The sequence below is a fragment of the Chinchilla lanigera genome, unplaced genomic scaffold (genome assembly GCF_000276665.1).
Source record: "Chinchilla lanigera isolate Chin_1 unplaced genomic scaffold, ChiLan1.0 scaffold00023, whole genome shotgun sequence".
In the NCBI taxonomy this organism is placed as follows: domain Eukaryota; kingdom Metazoa; phylum Chordata; class Mammalia; order Rodentia; family Chinchillidae; genus Chinchilla; species Chinchilla lanigera.
In genome coordinates, this window is record NW_004955424.1 from 16628564 (window position 1) to 16650934 (window position 22371).

General features: G+C 36.2%; 1 protein-coding gene across 2 annotated transcripts in view; it reads left to right on the forward strand.

Annotated features, from left to right (window-relative positions):
• Window positions 1-22371, forward strand: part of Ppp3r1 (protein phosphatase 3, regulatory subunit B, alpha) — a 66570-nt gene that overhangs the window by 4350 nt on the left and 39849 nt on the right. The window contains exon 1 of one of the 2 annotated variants that reach the window (XM_005385670.2): window positions 14214-14267. The exons of the other annotated variant lie outside the window; for it this stretch is intronic. Coding sequence (XP_005385727.1) covers window positions 14229-14267 — 39 coding nt within the window. The 5' untranslated portion in view covers window positions 14214-14228. Of the gene's footprint in view, window positions 1-14213; window positions 14268-22371 lie in introns of those variants that run through there. 2 annotated transcript variants of the gene reach the window in all.

Here is a 22371-nt window from a genome sequence, read left to right on the forward strand (position 1 = left end):
CCGTCCGCCCGGCGCTGACCGTGGCGCGGGCGCCGCTTCTCCCCCGACCCTCCTGCACGTGGGCCCCCGCCCCCAGACTCCGTCCCCCAAGTTGGAGGGGTTCTGAATCCCGGGGAGTGATAATAGGTGGCAAATGGCGCTTTATGTAAGACCCGCTTCTCCCCGAGCTGCTCTGCTCCCCCTCATCCCCCGTTTCCCTGCCGGGAGTCTTGGCAGGAATGGTGCCCCCTACTTCTGTCCTCTCCTGTATTCGTGTGGCTGCCGTTTGCAGCCTTAGGGGCTTTCTCCAGCCGCTGCTGTGCTCTGCACGGCGAACCGGAAAGGGCCAAGGTGTGTGTTCATAAAAACAGGCCAGCTTGGTCTTAGGGAAATGGGGGTGCTTATTTTTCAGCGCGTCCCTACTGCCCAGAATGTCTTATTTTCTTTGTTACCTTCTCGTGTCTGTCTCTGGGGGTGGTTGTTTTTGAATCATGGCGATTTAAATTTGTCTTTCCTTACCCTCGCATTAATCCCTAGGTAGTTCCGTGCTGTAGTGTTTCAGACCGACGCTAGGGGTGTGTCTCTTGCCTGTCACCGTAGCCAAGAAATCAACGACGCCCTTTAAGCCTGTTACTTTACCGGTTCTCTTGCTCCGGTTAGCCCGTGTAGTTTTCCTCTTTGTAATGGAGAATTATAGTAGAAAAAATGGGAGGGACAGTTCTGTATGTGTTAGTTATTGGGAGGAGAGATTGGATTGTTACACTTTGTGCAGTCTTTGAACAGTGGTGAAAGAATTTTTAATTGATATTGGCTAGTTTCTTACCTTTTGATTGTACGGTGTTACACTGTTTATGTAGAATTGAAGTACTTCAGATATAGTGGTGGCTTATTGAAGACAGGAAGGAATTCTGTTGATTGCAGTTGAAAATCACTGTGGTGGTGCTGGTGAGGGAATACCGTGAAATTAGAATATTCAAGCAAGTCATCTTTTAAATGATTGTGTGCTTCTGGCATGCTGAAAAACCAGGACAGGAGCAGACTAATAAATGATTTGTGATTTTGCTATGTAGAGCACGTTTTTTCCCTGTCAGTTTTGGAGGCGGTTCAGATAGCTTGGGCCAGCCAAAGTGACAAAACTTAGGCTTTTCCAGACTGTACTGAAAACAGTTTAGAAGAAGCAGAGGCATTCACAGTACAGTCTTTTCGTTGGCACAGTCTTTTGAAGTTGGGAATTACAGATTAGTACTTTAACAGAACTTTGTATACGAGTATTGTACTTGAGGCTTAGGACCATCAAGATAATGTTTTTATTTTTATGCATATTTATTTTTTGGTGCTGGGTGTTTTTTAAAAAAATTTTGGGGGGGGGGGTTGCACCCGGGGCTTTGCATGCTGAGCATGTGTTCCAACACCCCAACCCTTAGCTCTTAAATCTCTTATATTGTTGGTACTCTGTGTTTCCTAATCTTTTAAAGTATTTTAGGATGTGCCTTATGTGCAGTTTTCCTTCAGGTCGTTATTCACCTGCTCTTACCCTCCAGTTTCCTTGTAAGTTTTTTGATTCACTCTTCTTTACTTTCCCGTCATTTCAGGACCATTGCAGGGCTAGCATAATTTAGGGAATCAATGGTTTCCCGAGTTCAGGATTATTTTGGTCTGCTGCAAATTTCAAGATCATACCTATATCTGAATTTTGCCATGTGGGATACTAGTTAACTCAAATAAGCCAAACTTTGGAATGATCTGGTTAATTTTCATAATTAATCGAACATCTATTTCTGAAAATTTTCACTCCCTTTGGAAAAGTTCTTATAACTCTTAATGGTTACGTTGGACATGCATTTTTGGTAACAGAATTTATAAATCTGTTTCTATCACTGATTAATTGAAGTAAGGAGAAAGTAAGAGGACTTTTAAATGTAATTGAATCTTTTAACCAGGTATTTTAGTTGCTGCCTTAAAAGCAATTAACTTTTTTTTTCTTGAAAGTTAAATATTTTTTCCCCTTCCTATGTCATTTGAATTTTAAACTGTTAATAAGAGGATGTTTGGGGTCTGTATTTAAACATCTCTGATACCGAGCTTCTAGGATTTTCTCCAAGCCAGGTTGTTTGTATCTGCTTTTGTTGGGATAGCAAATAATGGATTTTGTTTTGGATATTCAAGGCTGGGAATGTAGCTCAGGGATGCAGCGCCTCCCTGGCAAGCAGGAGGGCCTGAGTCCGATTCCTGGTACCAAAAAAGAAAAAAAAAAAAATTCACTGTTTTAGGTGTTCATATGAACATAGTTAAGATAACCTGGAATTGTATACAGAGCCTTTTGTCTGTGTGCTTTTTAACTATTAAAGTTACCTTTATCTCCACTATCTGTAACTAGAATTTAGAACTAATTTATTGCTGTTTATGATTTTTTTTTTTTTAAAGAGAAAACAATCCGCTCTTCAGGGCCTTAGAATTAAAATTTGCATCAGTTATAAGGAGGCAGTTTCTTCCCTTATTATGGCCTCTGTTGGATGGGAAGAATAAACTGGCTGAAGGTACCAGATAAAGAAGCGTAGGGTCAGTCAGCAATGAGAGGAACAGAAGTATGGAAGAAGCAGACCTTCATCATTGATAACAAGGCAGTATAAGGAAGTGAGAGTGATTGGGTTTATGAGGATTAAGCAAGTCAGACCGAGGATTTATTCATATGAACAGATACTTGTGAATTTTTGTCTGATGTTTGCTTGTTATTGTGCTCTTTGCTGTTGAGGATTTTAAACTAATTAAAGGCTAATTAAAGGTTTATATCACTTATTGTGAAAGAAGTTAGCATGTGGTGAATCTCATATGAATAATATACTCAAAACCTGATAGAAATCGAGGAAAGAGCAAGATGAGAATTAGAGGAAGTTTTATTAAGGAAGGGAAAACTGTGCTCGGTTTAAAAAGATGGTTGGGGTTCCACAAGGGAGAGTTGAAGGCATCTAGAAGACGCTTGAAATCCGGAAGGTAAAGGAGATGTGTATTGGAGATGTGATTCTCAAAACGTGGTCCTGGACCGGCAGCTTTAGTATCATCTGGCAGGACTTTGGGCTCTACCTTGGAACAGCTCTGGGCATGAAGCAGGTCTGGATTTTACAGGTCTTTTTGTGTAGGTGAGTGTTTATCACTTTCCCACTATCACGATGTTAATTTTAACAAACAGTTGTTAGACTCAACATTTACTTTTTTTCTCTTAAGTGGTTTTTTCAGTTCATTGCTCTATGACTTTGACATAAGCTCCCTGACTTGAGGAATAAATACGTGGACAGACACGGAGTGTAGACTACTGTTTAAAGCTTTCAGTAGGAGGAAGACAAAAAGCTAGAAAGTTTAGGTGTAGGAAGGATTTATTTTAGGTCAGAGGACTAAGCCAGAAAAAGAAGACTGAGAGATTCTTCTCAATCTTTTCAGAAAAGGATGGAATTATTGGCTGATGTCTCTAAGGAAGTAGAATATGACTCTCCTTAAACAAGAAGAGGGATTTTTTTTTTTTTTTTCATTTCTTAATGTGAAGAGGAAAGAGGTAAAGAAAAAATCTGTTTTATAGGTAATATAAGAGTTTAGGGTGGAAAGGAATTTAAGTTGTAAATTTCCTTAACTGACTTCAGTTTACTTTCATTTGGGAACCGTTGGTTAATCTGGAAATAAGATTCTGGGTGATTTGGAAGAAGTGGAAATTGTAGGTGGAAATACAGCTTTGAGATATTATAGGCATAAAGTTACAAAGATTTGAAAGTGAATAGAGATGGAGACATTTTAAGTGTAGAGTTGAAAAGGTTTAGAAGTTGAGTATGAGGCAGTAGTCATAAAGGGTGACACAATCTAGTGATTGGATAGAAAGATAAGTCTGCATTATTACTAAAAGGTAGGGAAGTAAGACTGAATTAGTAGCTGAACAAAGTATTAAAAGATGAGTTGGCTTTTAGACAGTGAATTTAAAGGACTTGAGACATTCCATTATAAAAAGTATTCTTAGAATGTTTTGGGTCAGGTTAATAACTGGAGGCAGTGTTATGATGAGGCTTTTCAAGAAGGTCTGATGGAGTTTAGTCATTAGAAGAATAGTGATAATCTTCAAAGTAGTAAGTTCAGGGCCGGGGATGTAGCTCAGTGGCACAAGCGTCTGTCTGCCTGGCAAGTGCGAGTCCTGAGTTCAGTTCCCAGTACAAAAAAAAAAAAAAAAGGGAACAGAATAGTAAGTTCAGTTCAGCCCTAGGTGATGAAAATAAGAAAGGTCTCAAGGTAGTTTTCCAAATACTTTGTATATAATAATTGATATTAAGCAGTGGTTGAAGAATGAACATGTCATGAAGTAAGTAAAATAAAAAAAGGTGCTGATAAAACATAGAAGGCAGTAGATGATTTTTGAAAGAAAGGACAAAAGAACATTTTGGAGGGGACCTTCTGCCCTCTTGCCCCCTGTACCCCATTCTTCTCACACAAAAAGTACATTTGTTCCATCCTCATAGTCCCAAAAGTTTTAACTTGTTTAACATCAATTTAAGAGTCCAAAATCTTCATCTGAATCAGTTATGAGTGAGACTCAGAGTTCAACTCATCCCAACACAAATTCCTATCCAGATCTTGTGACTTTAACAAGTTACATGCTTTTAAAATGCAATAGTGGGACAGACATGGGTAGACATTCCCCTTCCAAACTGTGCTGCTTAGATATTTCTCCCACCAGGTTCTCTAGTTCCTAGATCCTCAGTTCTGCATTCCATGAAGTGCTAGGACATGAATATGTTTGCAACTGTGTAATAAGAATGGCCTTCCGGTCTAGTAACTTGTTTTTCATTCCCATCTGAGTTTTCACTGGAATGGTCTTTACTTCCTTTTTTTTTTTGGTCTTTTTGAGGCAGGGTCTCACTATGCAGTTCAGGCTGGCCTTGAGCTCACTTTGTAGCTCAGGCTGGTCTCAAACTCCAGATGATCCTCCTGCCTCAGCCTCCCAAGTGCTGGGATTACAGGTGTGTGCCACCACGCCCAACCCCCTACTTCCTTATTTTTATCAGCGTTCTGGTCAGGACCATTTAATCTCTATAATGTTTGAGGCTTTTCTCTACGTCTCTTTCTTCTGAGCCCTCACAGAAATGATATTAATCTATTTATGAAGGTAGAGACCTTATCTATTATCTCTTACTGTCCCACCTCTTAGTGTTATGGTGAAAATTTCAAAATGAGTTTTGGAAGGGATATTCAAACTATAGTATTGGGTTAGTTCCATCATTGCAGAAATCTGTTAGTGCAGCTCTGAAATAATTATGCATGTGCACTTTGATAAAATTTATAAAAGCAGTAATCTCCGAATTACTAGCATGAGATTTGGAGTTGGGAAAGATAGGAATTTAGATTCTGGTTGTGCCATTTATTAATTTTGTGACCTTAAATTAATGACATGAGTTCTAGATTTACTCACTAAATACATAAAATGGGAATAACATCACCCATTGTTGTGGTAACATAGAATTTATGAAAATCTAGTAGGTACTCATTAATAGTTGGTTTTGCATTCTTCTTACTTGACTTTGTCTTGTTGTACCCTCTTGGAAAATTTTCCACATTTGGTTTCTGTGACTTTTTTTTACGGGTTATTCCACCTTTCTGACAATATTTAATCTTTGCTGCTAGCTTCTTCTGGGTTTGGTACATGGGCCTCTTAAATATGATTATATCACTTTTGTACTTAAAAAATCCCATAAAGTATAAAGACTAATATAATTCATAGACTCCATAACCGTTCTTCCATAGTTTTTCTAAGTGGAAATGTTCACACCTAAGTAGAAACTTGGTATGATCATAACTTTTTCCTTCCCTTCTTTCCTGTCTAGGTTGTAAGGTAGTCATTAGTTGTATTTCACACAGTAATAGAAGTGTATAACATCTCCAACATATTAGTGCTTTGTGCCATCAAGTAGCAGCCATTCGCTAGTAGACTGAAAGCAAACTACAGAAGAATATGGTATTGTTGAACTGTTAATACTTTTATTAGGATTTTTAGTATTTTTGTTAGCACTGGTGACAGAGTGCCATAGATGTGTCTCCACACAAGTCTAATTTCATTTGGCCTTGTTATTGTTAACATGTGCTTTTAAAAGAATTCATAATCTTTTTCAAGAATGGAAATGTCATCATATAGGTGAACATGTCCTTTCATTTAGATTGCTCCAGTGCCTTCTGAATTAACTGCTGCTTTTTTCCCATTGTGACTGCTGTTGCAGTTACATTTCCTTCACATGTGAACTATTTCTACAGCCTGCATAATGCTTTTTTGAATTTTGCTTCCAGTTTCTTCCTTCTTTGTTCTTCTGTATTGCCACCAGAGTTTATCTTTTGAGAAGGAAATTTAACATCATTACCCACGTACCTCAGTCAGCTAGTGGCCATATGTAAGGGTCTTCAGTGTTCTCTTCATTACTGATAGCTGCAAATGAAAGGAGAGGTTTATTTTGGCTCAGTTTGTAGAGATTTTAGTCCCTAGTCAGCTGGCTTCAGGGAAGGACTGCATGGCCTACAGTCATGGCAGAGAAATAGCTGCTCTCCTCATGACAGGAACAAAAGAACAAGGGAGGAGATAAATCCTTCCAGGCCATGCCCCATCTAACATTAGGTCGGCTATAAGCCACCATAAAGCAGTCACCCCCCAAAACTCCTCTGTGACAGCATGAGGCTTTGGGGGAAACATCTAGATATAAACTGTAACGTTCTCTCCCTGGCTCCTAAAAGACTGATGCACATCTCTTTATGCAAATTGCATTTAAAACATCTCTAAGAGTTGCCAAAGACCTAACAGTTCCAGCATTGCTGAAAAGTCCAGGTCCAAAGTCGTTCCTGATAATCAGAGAAAACTCTTAGCTGTGAGCCCCTGTTAAGAAAAAACATTAAACACTGCCAACAGACAATGGCAAAAGGTAAGTCCTGTACCTCTGTGTTCAGCACATGGAACCAGTTGCAGCTGTGAAATACGAACTCCAAAGGGCTTGGGTGGCCCCAACCCTGTGGCATTGCTGGTGGTTGTACTCATGGTTTCTCTACTGGACTGGCTTTGCTTACTCCTTTCAGCTTCCCTCAGAGGTTTCATGTTTCCGGCTTCTGCTTTTTGGGGTCACCATTGCACTTTTGTTTTCATTCTCACAGCTTTGCACATTGCCCTCTCGGGGTGCACTCCAAGGGCTCCTGAGATCTGGATGGAAGCCTCCTTGACCCCACAACTTTTAATTCTGCATGCCTGTGAAACCAGCACCATGTGGATGATGGAGAATTGCTGTCAGCTCAAGCTGTCTTGTATCACAACTGCAGAGGTCCCTGAGTGCTTGGATGGCTCACTGCTGTGAACTGAATCCTAGGGAAAAAACTGCCTGCTTTTCTGGAGCACTGTGCACTAGGACTGAGTTTTTGACTTTTAATTTTAAGCCTATGAAGGGTGGGGCCTTTTTGGTACTTCACATGCCCTCGAAGCATCTTTCCTATTTGTGATGATGAGAAGTACTTGGCTTCTTTTTAACACTAATCTATTTAGTCCCCAAACACTCCTATGCTCTGTTTTTGTGGCTGCTTTTTTTCTGGCAAAAGAGGAAACTTTTAATATAGTTTGAACCATTGGTGGTACATGCATAACTATCCTGTAGGGTGTCTTGTACCATTTATGGTAAAATGGACTAATCACTTTTATCAGTCTTTTTACTAATAAAATTAATAAAAAGTGTACAAATGTAGTTGCTTGAATTTAAATAATTACTGCTTCAATGTAAATATTAATACTATTCATACCAATTATAGTAAAATTACTACAATAAGCAACAAATTTATTTCATTAAAGGAAATTTATTTCTGTCCATGAATAGTTTATCAGTGATGTATTTTCTAAATGTTAACATGGAAATCTTACAAGTAGCCCATTGCTGGTATATACAGTATGCATTTACAACTGCTATAGCACAGCTCTATTATAATTAGCTCTATTACAGTTTTTTATACCATTTTAATGTTTTTCTTAAGGAATTGCAATATGATGACATCTGGTGTGCTAAATCAACATCTTTGTTTGCATTATTACAATCAAAGATCCCTGAGAAGTGGTACAAGCTACCTGTCTTGGTTAGTTTTCTCTCATTGCTGAGACAAAATACTGGGCACCCAAAGTTAAAGAAGGAAGGGTTTATTTTAGCTCACGGTTTGTGGAGGTTTCAGTCATTAATCAGCTAGCTCCAAGGCAAGGTGGCATGGCACAGGGGCAACAGTTGAGGATGGCAGAAGAGAACAAAAGCAACAAGAACAAAAGAAGGGGAGAGCAAGACTTTTCCTCCCTTTCATCCTAAGCAGGCTACTTGCCCTCTGGTGGTTGTAGCACTCGCATTTTATGTCCTCTTGCACAAGATGAGGATGTTTACAAAGTGAGGACCCTGGCCCCCTGCTGAGTCACTTAGTTAAGCCTGTGAACTTCTCAGTTTGACACAGTGTATCAACCATTACACTGCCCTAAGGGACAATCATGTGTGTACCACTTGTGGCTCAAGCTGAGGGGAATGATTGAATTCAAATCAGGGACACCTGGTAGCAAGACTTAGGAATTACAGCTCCGGCATGAACGTGTTAAAGTGGGCTTTTTGCTTCAGATTTTTAGTATAAACCTGGCTAAAATCCCCCATCAGTATTCATGCCACAACATTAACTTGAGCTGCCTTGACCTCTGTCAGATTAAGTAGTTCACTATCCTTAATTTCAGTCTTGAAGTCTCAGGATGTGAGCATAATGTAGACAAATTTCCTGACAAAGCACAACACACATGGTCTGGAGTCCAGTTACCAATGGAGTCTTTTGTTCCCAGTTGAATCTTTGAGTCTGATCTTTAACATCATTTCTATCAGCATTCTGGTCTTTGAGCTTTAACCAGAATCTGTCATGAAACTCAAATTTACAGCATTCTAGGGCTGCTTCTTTGGCTGACATCTCCAAACCTTCCCAGAGTCTTACGACATTTCCTGTCCTTCCCCTTTCCCTTCCCTTTTCCTTTTCCTTTTTCTTTTTATTTCTTTTTTCTGTTTTTTTGAGACATGGTCTTGATGTGTATTGCATGCTGGTCTTGAACTCATGGTGATCCTCCTGCTTCAGCCTCCCAAGTTCTGGGATTACAGGCATGCCCCACCATGCCTGGCACTCTTACCACATTTCAGAAGTCCAAAAGTTTCTAATATACGTGGTCCAGTACATTCATAGCAGTGACCCTATTGTTGTAGTACCAAAATTTTTCTTAGTTGTTTTCCTTGTTCAAGCAAAATACGGGACACCCTCAACTTTAAACAGAGGTTTATTTGGGCCCACAGTTTATAGAACAGTTTATAGGACAGTTTTCAGTCCATAGTCAGCTGGTTTCAAGGCACAGTGGTATGGTGGAAGAGTCTGGGCAAAGGAAAGCTGCTCATCTCATGGTGGAAGCAGAGAGAAGGGAGGAGCCTGGGTGGAAGATGGCCTTCCAAGATTATCTCCTGTGACACATCACTTCCACCCTGCCTGATAGAAACTTAGCCACTATAAGCGTTCATAATCTAGTCACCCTTCAAAAGCCCCACGTGAGCAGAGGAGACTTTAAGGAGAATATCTAGATGTAAAACAATCGTAAGTGATTTTCACTGTAGTCCATGCCATATTATAGTATGTTTACCTGCCTCCCTTCAAGTTGTGGGCTCCTCTAGAATAGAGGAAGCATTTTGGGTAGGAGTAATGTCTGTAAATCTAGTTCTCGTGGTAATTTTCATGTAATGTAAGAGGTGCAATGGAGCTAAGTTGCATTACCATGTAGAACTGGGGAGGTTTTTTCAAGTCCTGTAAAGAAATTCTTTGAAAGCCAGAGTGTTAGGTACTGTGGGAAAGCTGCCACAGAGGAAAGTGCTTTTTAGTCTAAAAGCTATAGAACTTCTTTTTTTACATATCTGAGTAGAGAGTTAATGTGTCAAGGTGTTATTTTCTGTTTGTAAATAGTAAGTGAACTTTTTCAAACTTGAAATATAAAATTGCTGAATTTTTTGTTTATACTGAATTATCTAGACTTTTTTTAGATTCTAAAAACAGATAATAAAGGGTGAACACAATTCTGAATCTTTGATTTTCTTCACTTACCAGGCATAGAACGTTCATTGACTACATGTATTAAATACAATGTCAAACACAAAAATGAAAGAAAAAGACAACAGCCATAGAGATATCATAGCATAGATTGAGTCAACCGCATGGAGGAAAAAACTATAGTACAATAAATAATAAGTGATACAGAAGGGCTATTATAAGGTTAGCAGCCCCCCCCCCCCACTTTCTGGCCACTCTCCACCCAGTTTGAGCTTAATGTGTAGCAATTCAAACATTTTATTACTGATTTTAGTTACATTATTTATTGAGTCATATAATGTCAATAATTGTTTAAATGCTAAAAGAATACTATAATCTTTTTATCTTCAGTAAAGTTTTTATCTTTTAGAATATAAAATTGGAATGCCTATGTAAGAGTATTTTGACAATTAAAAAAAAAATCTTTACAATTACCAGAAAGCCTGCCTGCTTGATTTAGAGTTTTTGTGATTATTAGGCTAGGGAATTAAAGTGCTTGACAAATTGCAATATGCTGCTTACATTTTTTTAAAGAATCAAACTCCTGAAAACTGCTATGTAATATTCTTGGCAGGTTTGGAGTATAATCAGTTCTTACTTCTCTGCAGCCTTCTCTCAGTAATGTACTAGTTATCAAAGTAAGTGATAGGGTATTTTTGACTACAAAGTAACAAAATGGCTTAAACCATAAGGAACGCATTATTTTACAAGATGAGCTCAGTGCCACAGATTTGCAGGGATTGTTAGCAGTTTACCATCTTCACTGAGGACATAACCCATTTACTTTTAAAGCTCTACATGCCAGGAGAGGGCTGCCAAACCATCAGATGGACGAAGACTGAGAAATCCTTTTTTTTAAGGAAAGAAAACTTTTTTTTCAAGTCTCATAGCAGTCTTTTTCATAGGTTTCATTGTATTCTCTGTGGCTCTTTCATACTAGAAAAAGACTAGATGAGTAACCTTCTAAATACTAAAACAACTTAACAATATTTTATTTGATACTCTGAACAAAGGTCACAGATTACTGATGAGATTATAAACAGTGGAAAGTGTAGTGTCTGATTTTATATTGTACTTTTCCTTACCTTTGCGTAGCTGTCCCCTAATGTAGTCATACTCTTCATTTAAATATTTTCTTTGCCTAGTTTACCATAACCAGAATTTCACTTTGCTCTGGAAGGATAGTGTCTCTAACCCTTTGAAGTAAAGGAGGGCTGTTCATTTTACTTAGCAATAGCAAATATTTTAGGCATTGCAGGTCATATCGTTTTTTGCAGTGATTCTTTGTCATTGTAGTGTGAAATAGCTATTATAGCCAGTTGATAAAATAAATGAGAATCACTGTTACAATAAAAGTTAAATTATAAACACAGGTGGTGGAGATATATAGATAGGTAACTGGCTTCTACCCAGAAAACTTTATATATTCCTTATAAAGTCTTACATCAACAATAAAAAGATAACTTGGTATCAGTGGCACATTGACAGTACCTTAGCATCATTAGTCATCGGGGAAATGGATATCAAAACCACAGTGATAGACCACTTCACACCTAATGTGGGTCTGTAATAAAAAAGATCTTTTAGCAGAGAAGTGAAGAAATCAGAGCCCTCATACGTTGCTGGTGGGAATGTAAAAAAAGTTGTTTAGAAAACATTTCATTAAATGTTAGACATAAAAATCCAACATTACAGGTACATACATCAAAAATAAATGAAGTGTGAAATGAAGCAAACAACTTGAGTGTTCACAATAGCATTTTCAGAGTGTGCAAAAGATGGAACAGCCCAAATGTTTATTGACTGATGAGTGGATAGATAAAATGTGTTGTAGTCATAATGAAATAGTCTATAAAAATATTCTGTAAAATGTTCTACAAGGAGTAAAAAAAATGTACTGATTCTTGCAACAAACATGAATTAACCTTGAAATTATTCTGAGTAAAAGAAGTAAATTGCAAAGGACCACATATTGTATAATTCCATTTATGTTCAATATATCCAGAATAAGCAAGTATATAGAGTGAAGGAAGTAGATTAGTGGTTACCTACCGCTGGCTTGAGGGGGTTGGTGGATTGCTTTTTGTAGGTGATGAAAACACTCTAAATTTTGATTGTAGGATGGTTGTACAATCCTGTGAGTGTACTAAAACCATTGAGTTGTATAATTTAGATAGAGGATTGTATGCTGTATGAATTATATATCAATAAAGTTGTAATAAAAACAAACAAGTAGTAGGCCTGATTTGGCCCGGGGCCATAGTTCCCTGACTCAGTGGACCATTCTTTCACAGAGTAATTTCCTTCTATCAGACTACACCTTTATTCTCTCCAGTGTTTTTATTGTGTACATCTCTAGTTATTTTACTTTCTCATTCAAAATTTACTTGTACATTTACCTTCTAGGTTCAGCTATCACTTGAGATTTAAGGCTGTTCAAAATTTGAGTATTTGCTGCCCTCCTTTAACTAACTTGTACTGTCCCTTTTCCTCTTTCTCTCCCTTCCCTTCTCTTCCCGCCCCTCCCCATTACAAGTGTGCATTATCACGACTACCCAAACTATTTTTTTGCCTTCTGTTACTATGATCTCTTAACATCACTCAAACTCCCACTACTAAAACTTTATTTCTTCTGTTTTGAGATTATTTTTTTCAGTTGTAATTATTGAAAATGCCATGCTTACAGAGTTTTTTTTTTGTTTTGAGGACAATTATATGTGTTTTTAAAATTAAATATAGTGCGGGATGTGGCAGTGCATGCCTGTAATTCCAGCACTGGGGAGACTGAGGCAGGAGGATTGCTGTGAGTTTGAGACCAGCCTGAGATTCGTAGTGAGCTCAAGGTTATAGCCTAAAGTATGTAATGAGACCCTGTCTGGGAAAAAAGAAAACGCAAAAACAAATTTAAATGTAGTACCAAAGTAACATTTTATCCTACAAGTTGTTGTTGGACATGTTCCATGTGAAAATATTTTGTATTTTCCATCCTTTTACTACACTTGTCAATGGTTTTCACCTGTCTTGCACCCTCTTAGGTTTGTGTGACTGAGACTACTGTGTTAGATACAGGAATGACACATTAAAATTGTTATGCCTGTGAGTTGGTAGTGATAAGCTGCTTGAATATTAGTGTTCCAAGATGAGGAAAAATGACTTCAGTAACATACTGATTCTACTGTATAATACAGAAAGGCTGTGGCTTTATAATATATTGGTAAAAGTATGAGAATTACAGTAGCTTGAATTTAAAGTTGGTCTTCACCACTACTAGCTGTGTGACCTTGTGTAAATTGCTTAACCTTCTTGTCAACCCTCTTCATTGATGGATAGTTTGGAGAATAAATGAGAGTGTGTCACAGAGTGTTTAGTACATGAATATTATTTTACTTTTGTGCATCTAGTAAATACTGCTCCCTCCCCAGTTAAGATCTAAAGATTATTTTTCAGATCTGTTTCTTTTAAAAGTTACTTAAAAATTGAAAAAATGTTCACTTTAGTATGAACTAAAAATAGTAATTGAAATTTAAACTATGGATTTATGGAGTCTGAATGGTTTTTAAAACTTTAAGAATTGTTTGGAGTAATTTTTCAGAATGAAACCAGATGAAAAGAGCTAACACGGTTTTGTTGTTTTTGTTACTATTTTTGTAAACTTAGAGTTAAGAAAACCTCCACATTAGTAAAGCTTTTGCCCTCAGTGTTGCTTTTTGAGAGATGGCTTATATATTTAGGAATGAAATCTTATTCTTAAATTCTTGCTTTTATTAATTGATTGAATACAGTTCCATAAGCACTTTGTAAAGTGCAGTTCTATCTTTTATGGACATAATACTCAATCTTTTCAGAGTTTAAATATTGAAAGGCTCAATCCAGGACATTGGGGGGTTGGGATACAGAGAAAAGATCCATTTACAAATGGACTGGGGAGTCAGTATATTTTTCCAGTTTAGAGGGAAAAGATGGAGGAAGGTTTACTTAAAGATCTATAAAAGGATATTTCAGTGATAATCAAAAAATATTTCAGTACTTCATGTGTGATGCGCTGAGAAATAACTGTAGTGAACAAAACAAGCAAGTACTTCGCTGTTCATGGAGCTTGCAGTCTACTAAGTAATGAGAACCCAATGCCATGTGTGGAGACACCTCTTTATCTAGCAACCTGCGTAAGTTACTATGATCAAATTGAATTTATATCATACTTTGAATAAGATTTATAAACTTTGTAGAAAGTCTGCAGCTACCAAAAAAATAGAACTGTTTTTCTTGTTTTCCTATTTTTAAGCCTTTGTCAATTAAACATTTCCCTCACTTGATTTCCAGAACTATTGGAGTACGAATTTTAATATATATGTTAATAAGATATATATATCCTGTTATATGTACACATTTATATATGTACACTTTTATATATATACAAACATATATATAAATATATACACACATTTTCTATCATGGTATAAAAAAGCATTGTAGAATCGTGTTTGTGTAGATTATGATAGAGCCATAAGAGTATTAAAATCCTTAGATTACAACCATATTCTGTTGTTTTTCTTCCTATAGTTATTTGTCATTGGTGAATTTCTTTACTGATGCTTTAAATTTTGGTATTTTATTATTTTTGATTCAAGTTCCATTTTATTTTTTATATTACTTTCCTTAGAGACATAGTCACATTGTTGGTCAGACTGGTATCAAAGTGCTGGCCTTCAGTGATCCTTCTGCCTCAGCCTCCTGAATACTGGGACGACAGACTTGCCCCACTGCACCCCACTTTGTGTTCGCTGTTTTTTAACTTTCCCTTGGGTGGGGAAACTTATATCTGCATACTGATAATTTCTAAAATTGTGTCTGTAGCCCAAACTTTCCCCTGAGCCCATGTTCTATAAGTGTACTAGCTGGGTATGTTGCCTTCGATATCCGTAGACCTCTTACAATTCAAAATTTTATGTTTGGGAAAATAAGCAGTCTGTACTTTTATAGTGGCTAGCATACTGCATTGCGCATGTGCATTTTCTTCTTCTGCCACTAATGGTTCTGTTAGCGGGTATGGATAATAGGTTCTTGTCCTCTTTACATGTAGGAAAAATATTTCACAATACTAGTACAGCAGTATAGGTAAATACAAATTTATATAGTAAAAGTTTACCGAGAAAGTTCAGTAATCAAGTGCTTAAATCAGATTATAAATACAGTGGTATTTCAGTTCACAAACTTAATTCTTTCTATGATTCTGCATCGTTGAAAGAATTAAATTTTTGAGCTGAGGTACCACTGTATATGAATAAAGAGATGAATAAATTAGACTATATTAAAATTAGGGGCTTTTTCATGAAAAGCAGTTCCCCACATAAAGGAGATTGTATTCCTTGGAGGAAATAACTTATTCCAGGGCTGGCATAGGGAAGGGCAATATATGCTTGAAACATCTTGTTCTGTAAGTTAAGAAAGTGTTCAGAATGATACGGGTATGTCAGAAGGACACGAGAACCAGCTTGAAGGGGAGAGACTACCACTGGCTAAATGTGGGGCGGTTTAAACATCAAATTAAATAATGATAAATGATTATAACTTACTGACATAAAATCCATGAATCCAGACTAAAATGTACAAACATAGCAATATAGGAGAAAGGAAACCTTTCCTTACAGAAGGCCTGGTAAATAATGTTGAAAGAATGGTGGAATTAAATCATTACTGTATGGCATATTATATATCAGTTGCATATTATTTCATAACAAATACCTGAAAGTATAGTGTCCTTAAATAAACACATCAAATATTTCCCAGTGTGTATGGATTTAGCTCTGCTTCATAGTCTTTCAGAAAGTTGAAATTGAGGTGTCCCAGGGTCTGTGGTCTCTAAAGGTTTGATTGAGGCAAGGATCACATTTACATATGTTTACTGATTATAGATAGCATTTAGTTTCTGATGGACTGTTGACTAGAGCCTTAAGAATTTTGTCCACCACATATCCATTTGTTTTAGGATTGCTTGGTATGTCACTTAAAATTTTAGCCCTATTATACCAGTTGCATGTATGGTACTATTTCACTGTAGTTTAATGTGCATTTCTGTAATATGTAGTGATAATACTGTTTCATGTGCTTTGCTGTTACTGTATTTTTTTTGTTATGAAATATCTATTCAAGTCCTGTCTTTTTGTTGTTTTTGCATATTGATATCCACCCTTTCTGGAATTACTTTTTTTTTTTTTTTAATTTGTAAGAGAAAATAATAAAACAGTTTCAAAAAAGGCTAGTATGAGAGTAACAATAATTAATAGATTGTATATTGTTATAAGTCATACTAGTTGTTCAGAGTACAAGATATAGGCATGAAATATTGTCCAGACAGTATTAGCACAAACTTTTCTTTTTAATGAACTCGGAGATGCTAACTGTATAACTATTTTAACTGTCTTGTGTGTATGTGTATATATATATTTGTGTATATATATATATATATATATATACACATACATTTTTTTTTTTTTTCCCCTTTCCTTCCTTTCCTCTTTCTCCCATCAAAGTTTTTCTTTTCTTTTGGACGGTCTTTTTCCCTATTTCCAATAACGATTGCACATTTTGGATCTTATTTACTCATTCAGTTTCTCACACTAGTGAGACAGTACAGTGCTTACACATGTGGGTCTGCTTTTTTTCACTTACAAGTATGGTCTCGCTTTCCATCGATTCACCTATAAAAGTCTCATGTTTATCCTTTATGACTGAGTAGTATGAAATTACTTGTTGCAGAGATATTTTTCCTTATTGAATTACCTGGAAACCTATGTTGAAAATCCTACTTACTTTACTTTTTCTCTTCCATTAATCTTTGTTCAGTTTTTGTTTTTGTTTCTGTTTTGAGACAGGGTCTCACTATGCAGTTCAGGCTGGCCTTAAACTCAAGGTGTAGCTGAGACTGACCTAACTTGTGGCAAACTTCCTACCTTCAGAGTGCTGGTATTACAGGTGTGCACTGATGTGCATGGCTGTTTGTTCTTACAACAGTAACACTCTTAATAACTCTCACTTTATAATAACTAAATCAGGTTGTATGAGTTCTTAGGTCTTTTGCATTTCCACATAAATTTTACACTTAGTTTATTGATTTGTGTAAAATACTGTGATGGGACTTCGGAATTATGTTCTCTTTAGATAAATTTGTGAAGAATTGCCATCTTAAAACATGAATCTTGTGACTCTGAACATAATGTCTTTTTTTAAGATCATGTTTAATTTATCTGATGGTTTAATAGTCTTTGTTCTGTACTCTGCAACATTTTACTATCTCTAAATGTAGTTTTGATTTTTTAAGTAGAAATGTTTTCTTAGTTTTATTTTTTAGTTGTTTCCAGAATATAGAAATACATTTGAGTTTTGTATATTAACCTTTTATCATGTCACCTTAATTCATTTATTACTTCCGATGGCTTTTGTAGTTTTGCTTAGAATTTATGTATATACATAGTTATGTTATCTGCAAGTAAAGGTAGTTTATTCTTTTTTCTAAACTACATGTCTTGTTCCTTGTAGTGTACTGGTGGGGCATCTTTATCTTTTTTTGATAAACAGAAAGGAATACCCTTTACAGATTGAAGAATATTTTAGTGTGCTGAATAGTTTTATCATAAATTGGCTTTAAAATTTGTCAGATGCTTTATTGTATCTGTTGAGTTGACTGTATGGTGTTTGTTTTTGTTTTTCATTTTTAGCCTGTTAATGTTGTGGACCACATTGATTTTTAATATTAAGCCAACTTTGCGTTGCTGGAATAATCATTAATTGGTTAAGATATTTAATATATTTTTTTTCCTTAGATTTAGCTTGCTAAACTTAAGGGCTTTTGCATTGATGGTCGTGAAGAGATAATTTCCTTTTTTTATAATACTGTCTGATTTTGGTATAGGGGCCGTGCTGGCCTAATAAAATGAGCTCAGAATTATCTTCCCTATCTGTTCTAGTTTCTGAAGGAATTTGTGACATTGGCATGTTTTTGGACTTAATCTTTCTGGTGAATTGACACATTTAACATCATAGAAGAACCTTTGTTCCTAGTAAAATTCCTTGTTTTGAACTTCACATTGTTCAATTATATGAGCCATTGTATCTTTCTTTTTATTAGTGTTTGTAAGTTATATCTTTATCTGTTTAGGTTTTACCTGTTTGTAACCTATCTTTAAAATGAGTTTTGTAGTTTATACATCTAGTTGCATCTTAATTAGCATTATTAGACCAGTTACACTTAAGTAGTACAGTTCTTAAAATGTTTGCAGTTAAATTTATCATCTTGCCTTTTGTTTTCTACTTCCTACTTGAGTTTTATTTTTATCTATTTGTCTGCTTTCTTTTATGAGGAATCTTCTGGCCAGGTGTGGCGGCACACACCTGTAATCCCAGCAATAAGGAGGCCAAGGCAGGAGGTTCTCCATGAGTTTGAGTTCAGCTTGAACTATGTAATGAGAGCCTGTCTCAAACACACACACAGTTAATCTTCTTCATGATTATATTAGATTTGTCCTGAGAACCAATTTTATTTTATATTGTTTTCTGACATGGTTATGGTGGTTCAAAGTCTGACTTATTATTGTCTGTAAACTAGACATTCAGGAATCTGGTAGTATAGTTTGAAGGCTTGCCTAGAGCAGAAGAGTTGATAGTGTAAATTCCAGGCTGAGTCTGAAAGCTTGAGAACCAAGGGCACAGAAGGTAGGAAACCAAATTTCTTCTGCCTTTTTGTTCTGGTTTAGTGTTCCACAGATTGATACTTGGTGATGCTTTTCTCAGTTCATCAGTTCAGATCCTAATAGCATCCAGAAACACTCTTCTAACAGACAGTCAGAAACAATGTTAAACTGGATATCTGGGCTCATCCCTTGGCTCATTCAAGTTGACAGATAAAAATTTGCCATACCTTTTCCTTTAGGACCTTCCTTGATTTTTTTTTTTTTTTATTTTTTTAAGGAAAGTAGTTATTAGATTTATAGTTTACATCTTCAACATACCATGCTGTACCTTCACATAATATTTCCCTTATTGTATGAGATCCTAATAGTACTTATTTTTCTCTCTTTTTGCTGCTGCTCTGAGTTTAATTCTATACTGTATATATCCCACAATACAATATTTTGATTAATTTAGTCTATATTTTTAAAGACATTTAATAATGAGAAAAATGCCTTTTTGTATTTACCTACGTATTTACCATTTCTGTTCCTCATTTCCTGGTCTAGAACCAATTCTTCATCTAGTATCACCTTTATTTTTGATCTTCCATTACTTTTTTCATTGCTGAGACAAAACACCCATCACCCAAAATTAAAGAAGAAAAGGTTTGTTTAGCTCACAGTTGGTGGAGATTTCACTCCATAATAGGCTGGCTGCAAGACAGGGTAGTGTGGCAGGCAGGCATTGCAGAGGAAAAACAGTTCATGGTGGGCAGAAGATGGCACAGCAGGCAAGTGACCTACAAGTAACTGGTAGCAAGCCTCTTTTCTGTCCCTTATATTGTATCCAGGCTACCTGCCCTTAGGGCAGATAGCACTCATACCATTCTCCTTGCACCCTTAATCCTAGCGTTACACCATGAACCAATTACACACACTCTAGATTCAACCACCTCTGAAAAAGCCCTACCTATTACTGCATGAGGCCTTGTGGGGACGTTTAAACACAAGCTGTGACAGTTTTTGAGACAAGTTCTTGCTTTGTAGTTCAGGCTGGTCTCAAACTCACTATGTGGCCTAGGCCGGCTTCGAACTCATAGTGATCTTCCTGCTTCACCCTCCCAAGTTCTGGGAATTGCAAGGGTTGCCACCACACCTGGCATACTTTTATCTTTTTTTAAGTGAACATATGTTGGAACCTAAATCTTGCAGTTTTGGTTGTCTGGAAAACACTTTATACTTTAATATTTGGGTGGTATTTTTCTTGGGTATAAAATTCTAACCCCATGGCTTTTATTTTATGTATTTTTCTCTCTTTCAGTTCTTTAAACAGATTTTATTGTTTTCTACCCTTATTTCTGAAAAAAACATACATAGTAATCATTTTGTCATATGTATATGGTATTTTTTCTTCTCTGATTATATTTAGAATTTCTAATATTGCAGGCAATTAGTAATATGATTATTTTTTTGGTGTGGAATTTTTTCTTTTTCTGCTTGGGGTTCATTGAGCTGGGGTTGTGAGTTTAATGTCTTTACAAATTTGGAAGGATTTTGATTGTTTCTTTAAACACCATTTTTTATGTGGATGTGTACATGTATTTAAAAATTTTTATAAGTAAAATTTGGGCTGGGGATATAGCTCAGCAGCTCAGGTGCCTGACTAGCAAGCAAAAGGTCACAAGTTCGATTCCCAGTACCAGAAAAAAGTAAAAATAAAAAAATAAACAGGGTTTATGAGTGAAATTTATGTAACAAAATGAGCCATTTTAAAGGGAGCACTTCTGTGGCATTTAGTACATTTATAATGCTTAGTAAATATGTACTACCTCTTTGTGATCCCAAAATATTTGCATCACTCCAGAAGTAAACCCTGTAGCCATTTAATTCTCCATTCCCCTTTACTAAAGTTCCTGGCAACCACCTATTTGCATTTTGTCTCTGTGGATTTACCTTATTTCGGTGGTTCATGTAAGTAAAACAATATGACTTGTGGCTTTTTGTGTCTGACTTTTTTTATTTAGTATAGTATTTTTGAGTTTTACCCAGATTATAGCATCTTGTCATGTTTTTTCTTGGTATCATAATTGTGAATTTTATGCTGATGGGCTGGATTTTATTTCATTTCTTTAATGAGTGTTAGTTTTGGAACACACTAAAATTACTTGGAGTTATGGTATCTTGAAGTATGTCCAGCGTTGTCCACGATGTAGAAATTGTTCAGTGTGCTATTAATATGAGATTTAGGAATTTCCTCTCACATATGTGTAAAGACTGGAGGGGAACTCTTAGCAGATCTCCAAAGGTTTCTGTGTGTTTACTTCCTTTCTCGAAGGTGTGCTTCCCAACAGATCTAACATCCTTGGTCTGGTGAACCCCATGTGTCTCTTTTGGCAATATTATACACCTGTGCTACAACTTGGAAACTACTTCAGGCCAATGGGACAAACATAGGGCTCACCTCTTTCTGTTTTCTTGTATCAGTGATCTCAGATTATGTCTGAAAATATTACTTACTACAGATTTACAAATTTACTAGTTTTTTTTAATCTATTAGTCAAGCAGATCACTTAGCATTATTCCCTTATGGATAGATATTAGTGAATTTTTCATTAGTATAAGGAAAGTCCATATTGAACTTTGAGCAGATGGATTTAAGAACTTCATCACCAAATGGTCTTGCTAATAACTTGGTCTTATGATACAGTGTTTGAAATCTGCAGTCTTTCTTATTGAATAACATTTTAAATCACGTGCATTAATTTTAGGAAATTTTTCATATTTAGATACAGTTTTATGATTTTGTTTATTCTTAATAGTAAATGCTCATACCTTACTAAATATAAGTTTCTCATAGTAGCTGTCATTATTTCAGTATTTCTCAATCCTGGACTAGAGCTATCAGGTAGAAATTTACTCCAGAACTGATGATTTTTCCAACTAAATCTGATACAGTTTGCAAAGTGATGGTGTATTTTTTGTTTAAATATAGTTGTACTTTATATTCAGGTATGTGAACTGTAGCCCAGAGCCCAAACCTAAATGAAACATTTGCCAATAAAATTTTGTACTTTTTGTTGAAGCTTAAGAAACTAGGGTGAAGGGAAGCTCTAAAACCTCTGCTTTTTCTAATGAACTAAGTGGGATGAAAACAATATGAGGTAGAATTATATTTGGCTGTATTGGTAAAAATCATCTTTATACTGCTGTGTTTTGTTTTTATTTTTAAAAACTTGTGATGGAAAACAAACCTTGACTGCCTTACCATATAAATTCAGAAAGTGCAGAATATGTAGAAATTGAGGGCAGTAGGGTGGAGATGCTGCTGCTGCTTGGAAGTTTTCTGAAAGGGATTTACAGAGCTTCTGAAGATGGTTTTTTATTCTGAAGGTGTGGGGGAGCTATTGCGTATTAACAGGGATGTGATACACTGTAGTCAGTTTTGTATAGATTGAGCTTGCAGTAACCTTTTGGATATATGGATTCCAAGTTTAGGAGAGATAAATAGTTAAATGTTGATGATAAAGTAGTGAGGAGCCCTGACTTGGCAGGTCATTTGGTTTTGTGTCATTGGATCTTGTGGATGCTGACTAGTGGGAGT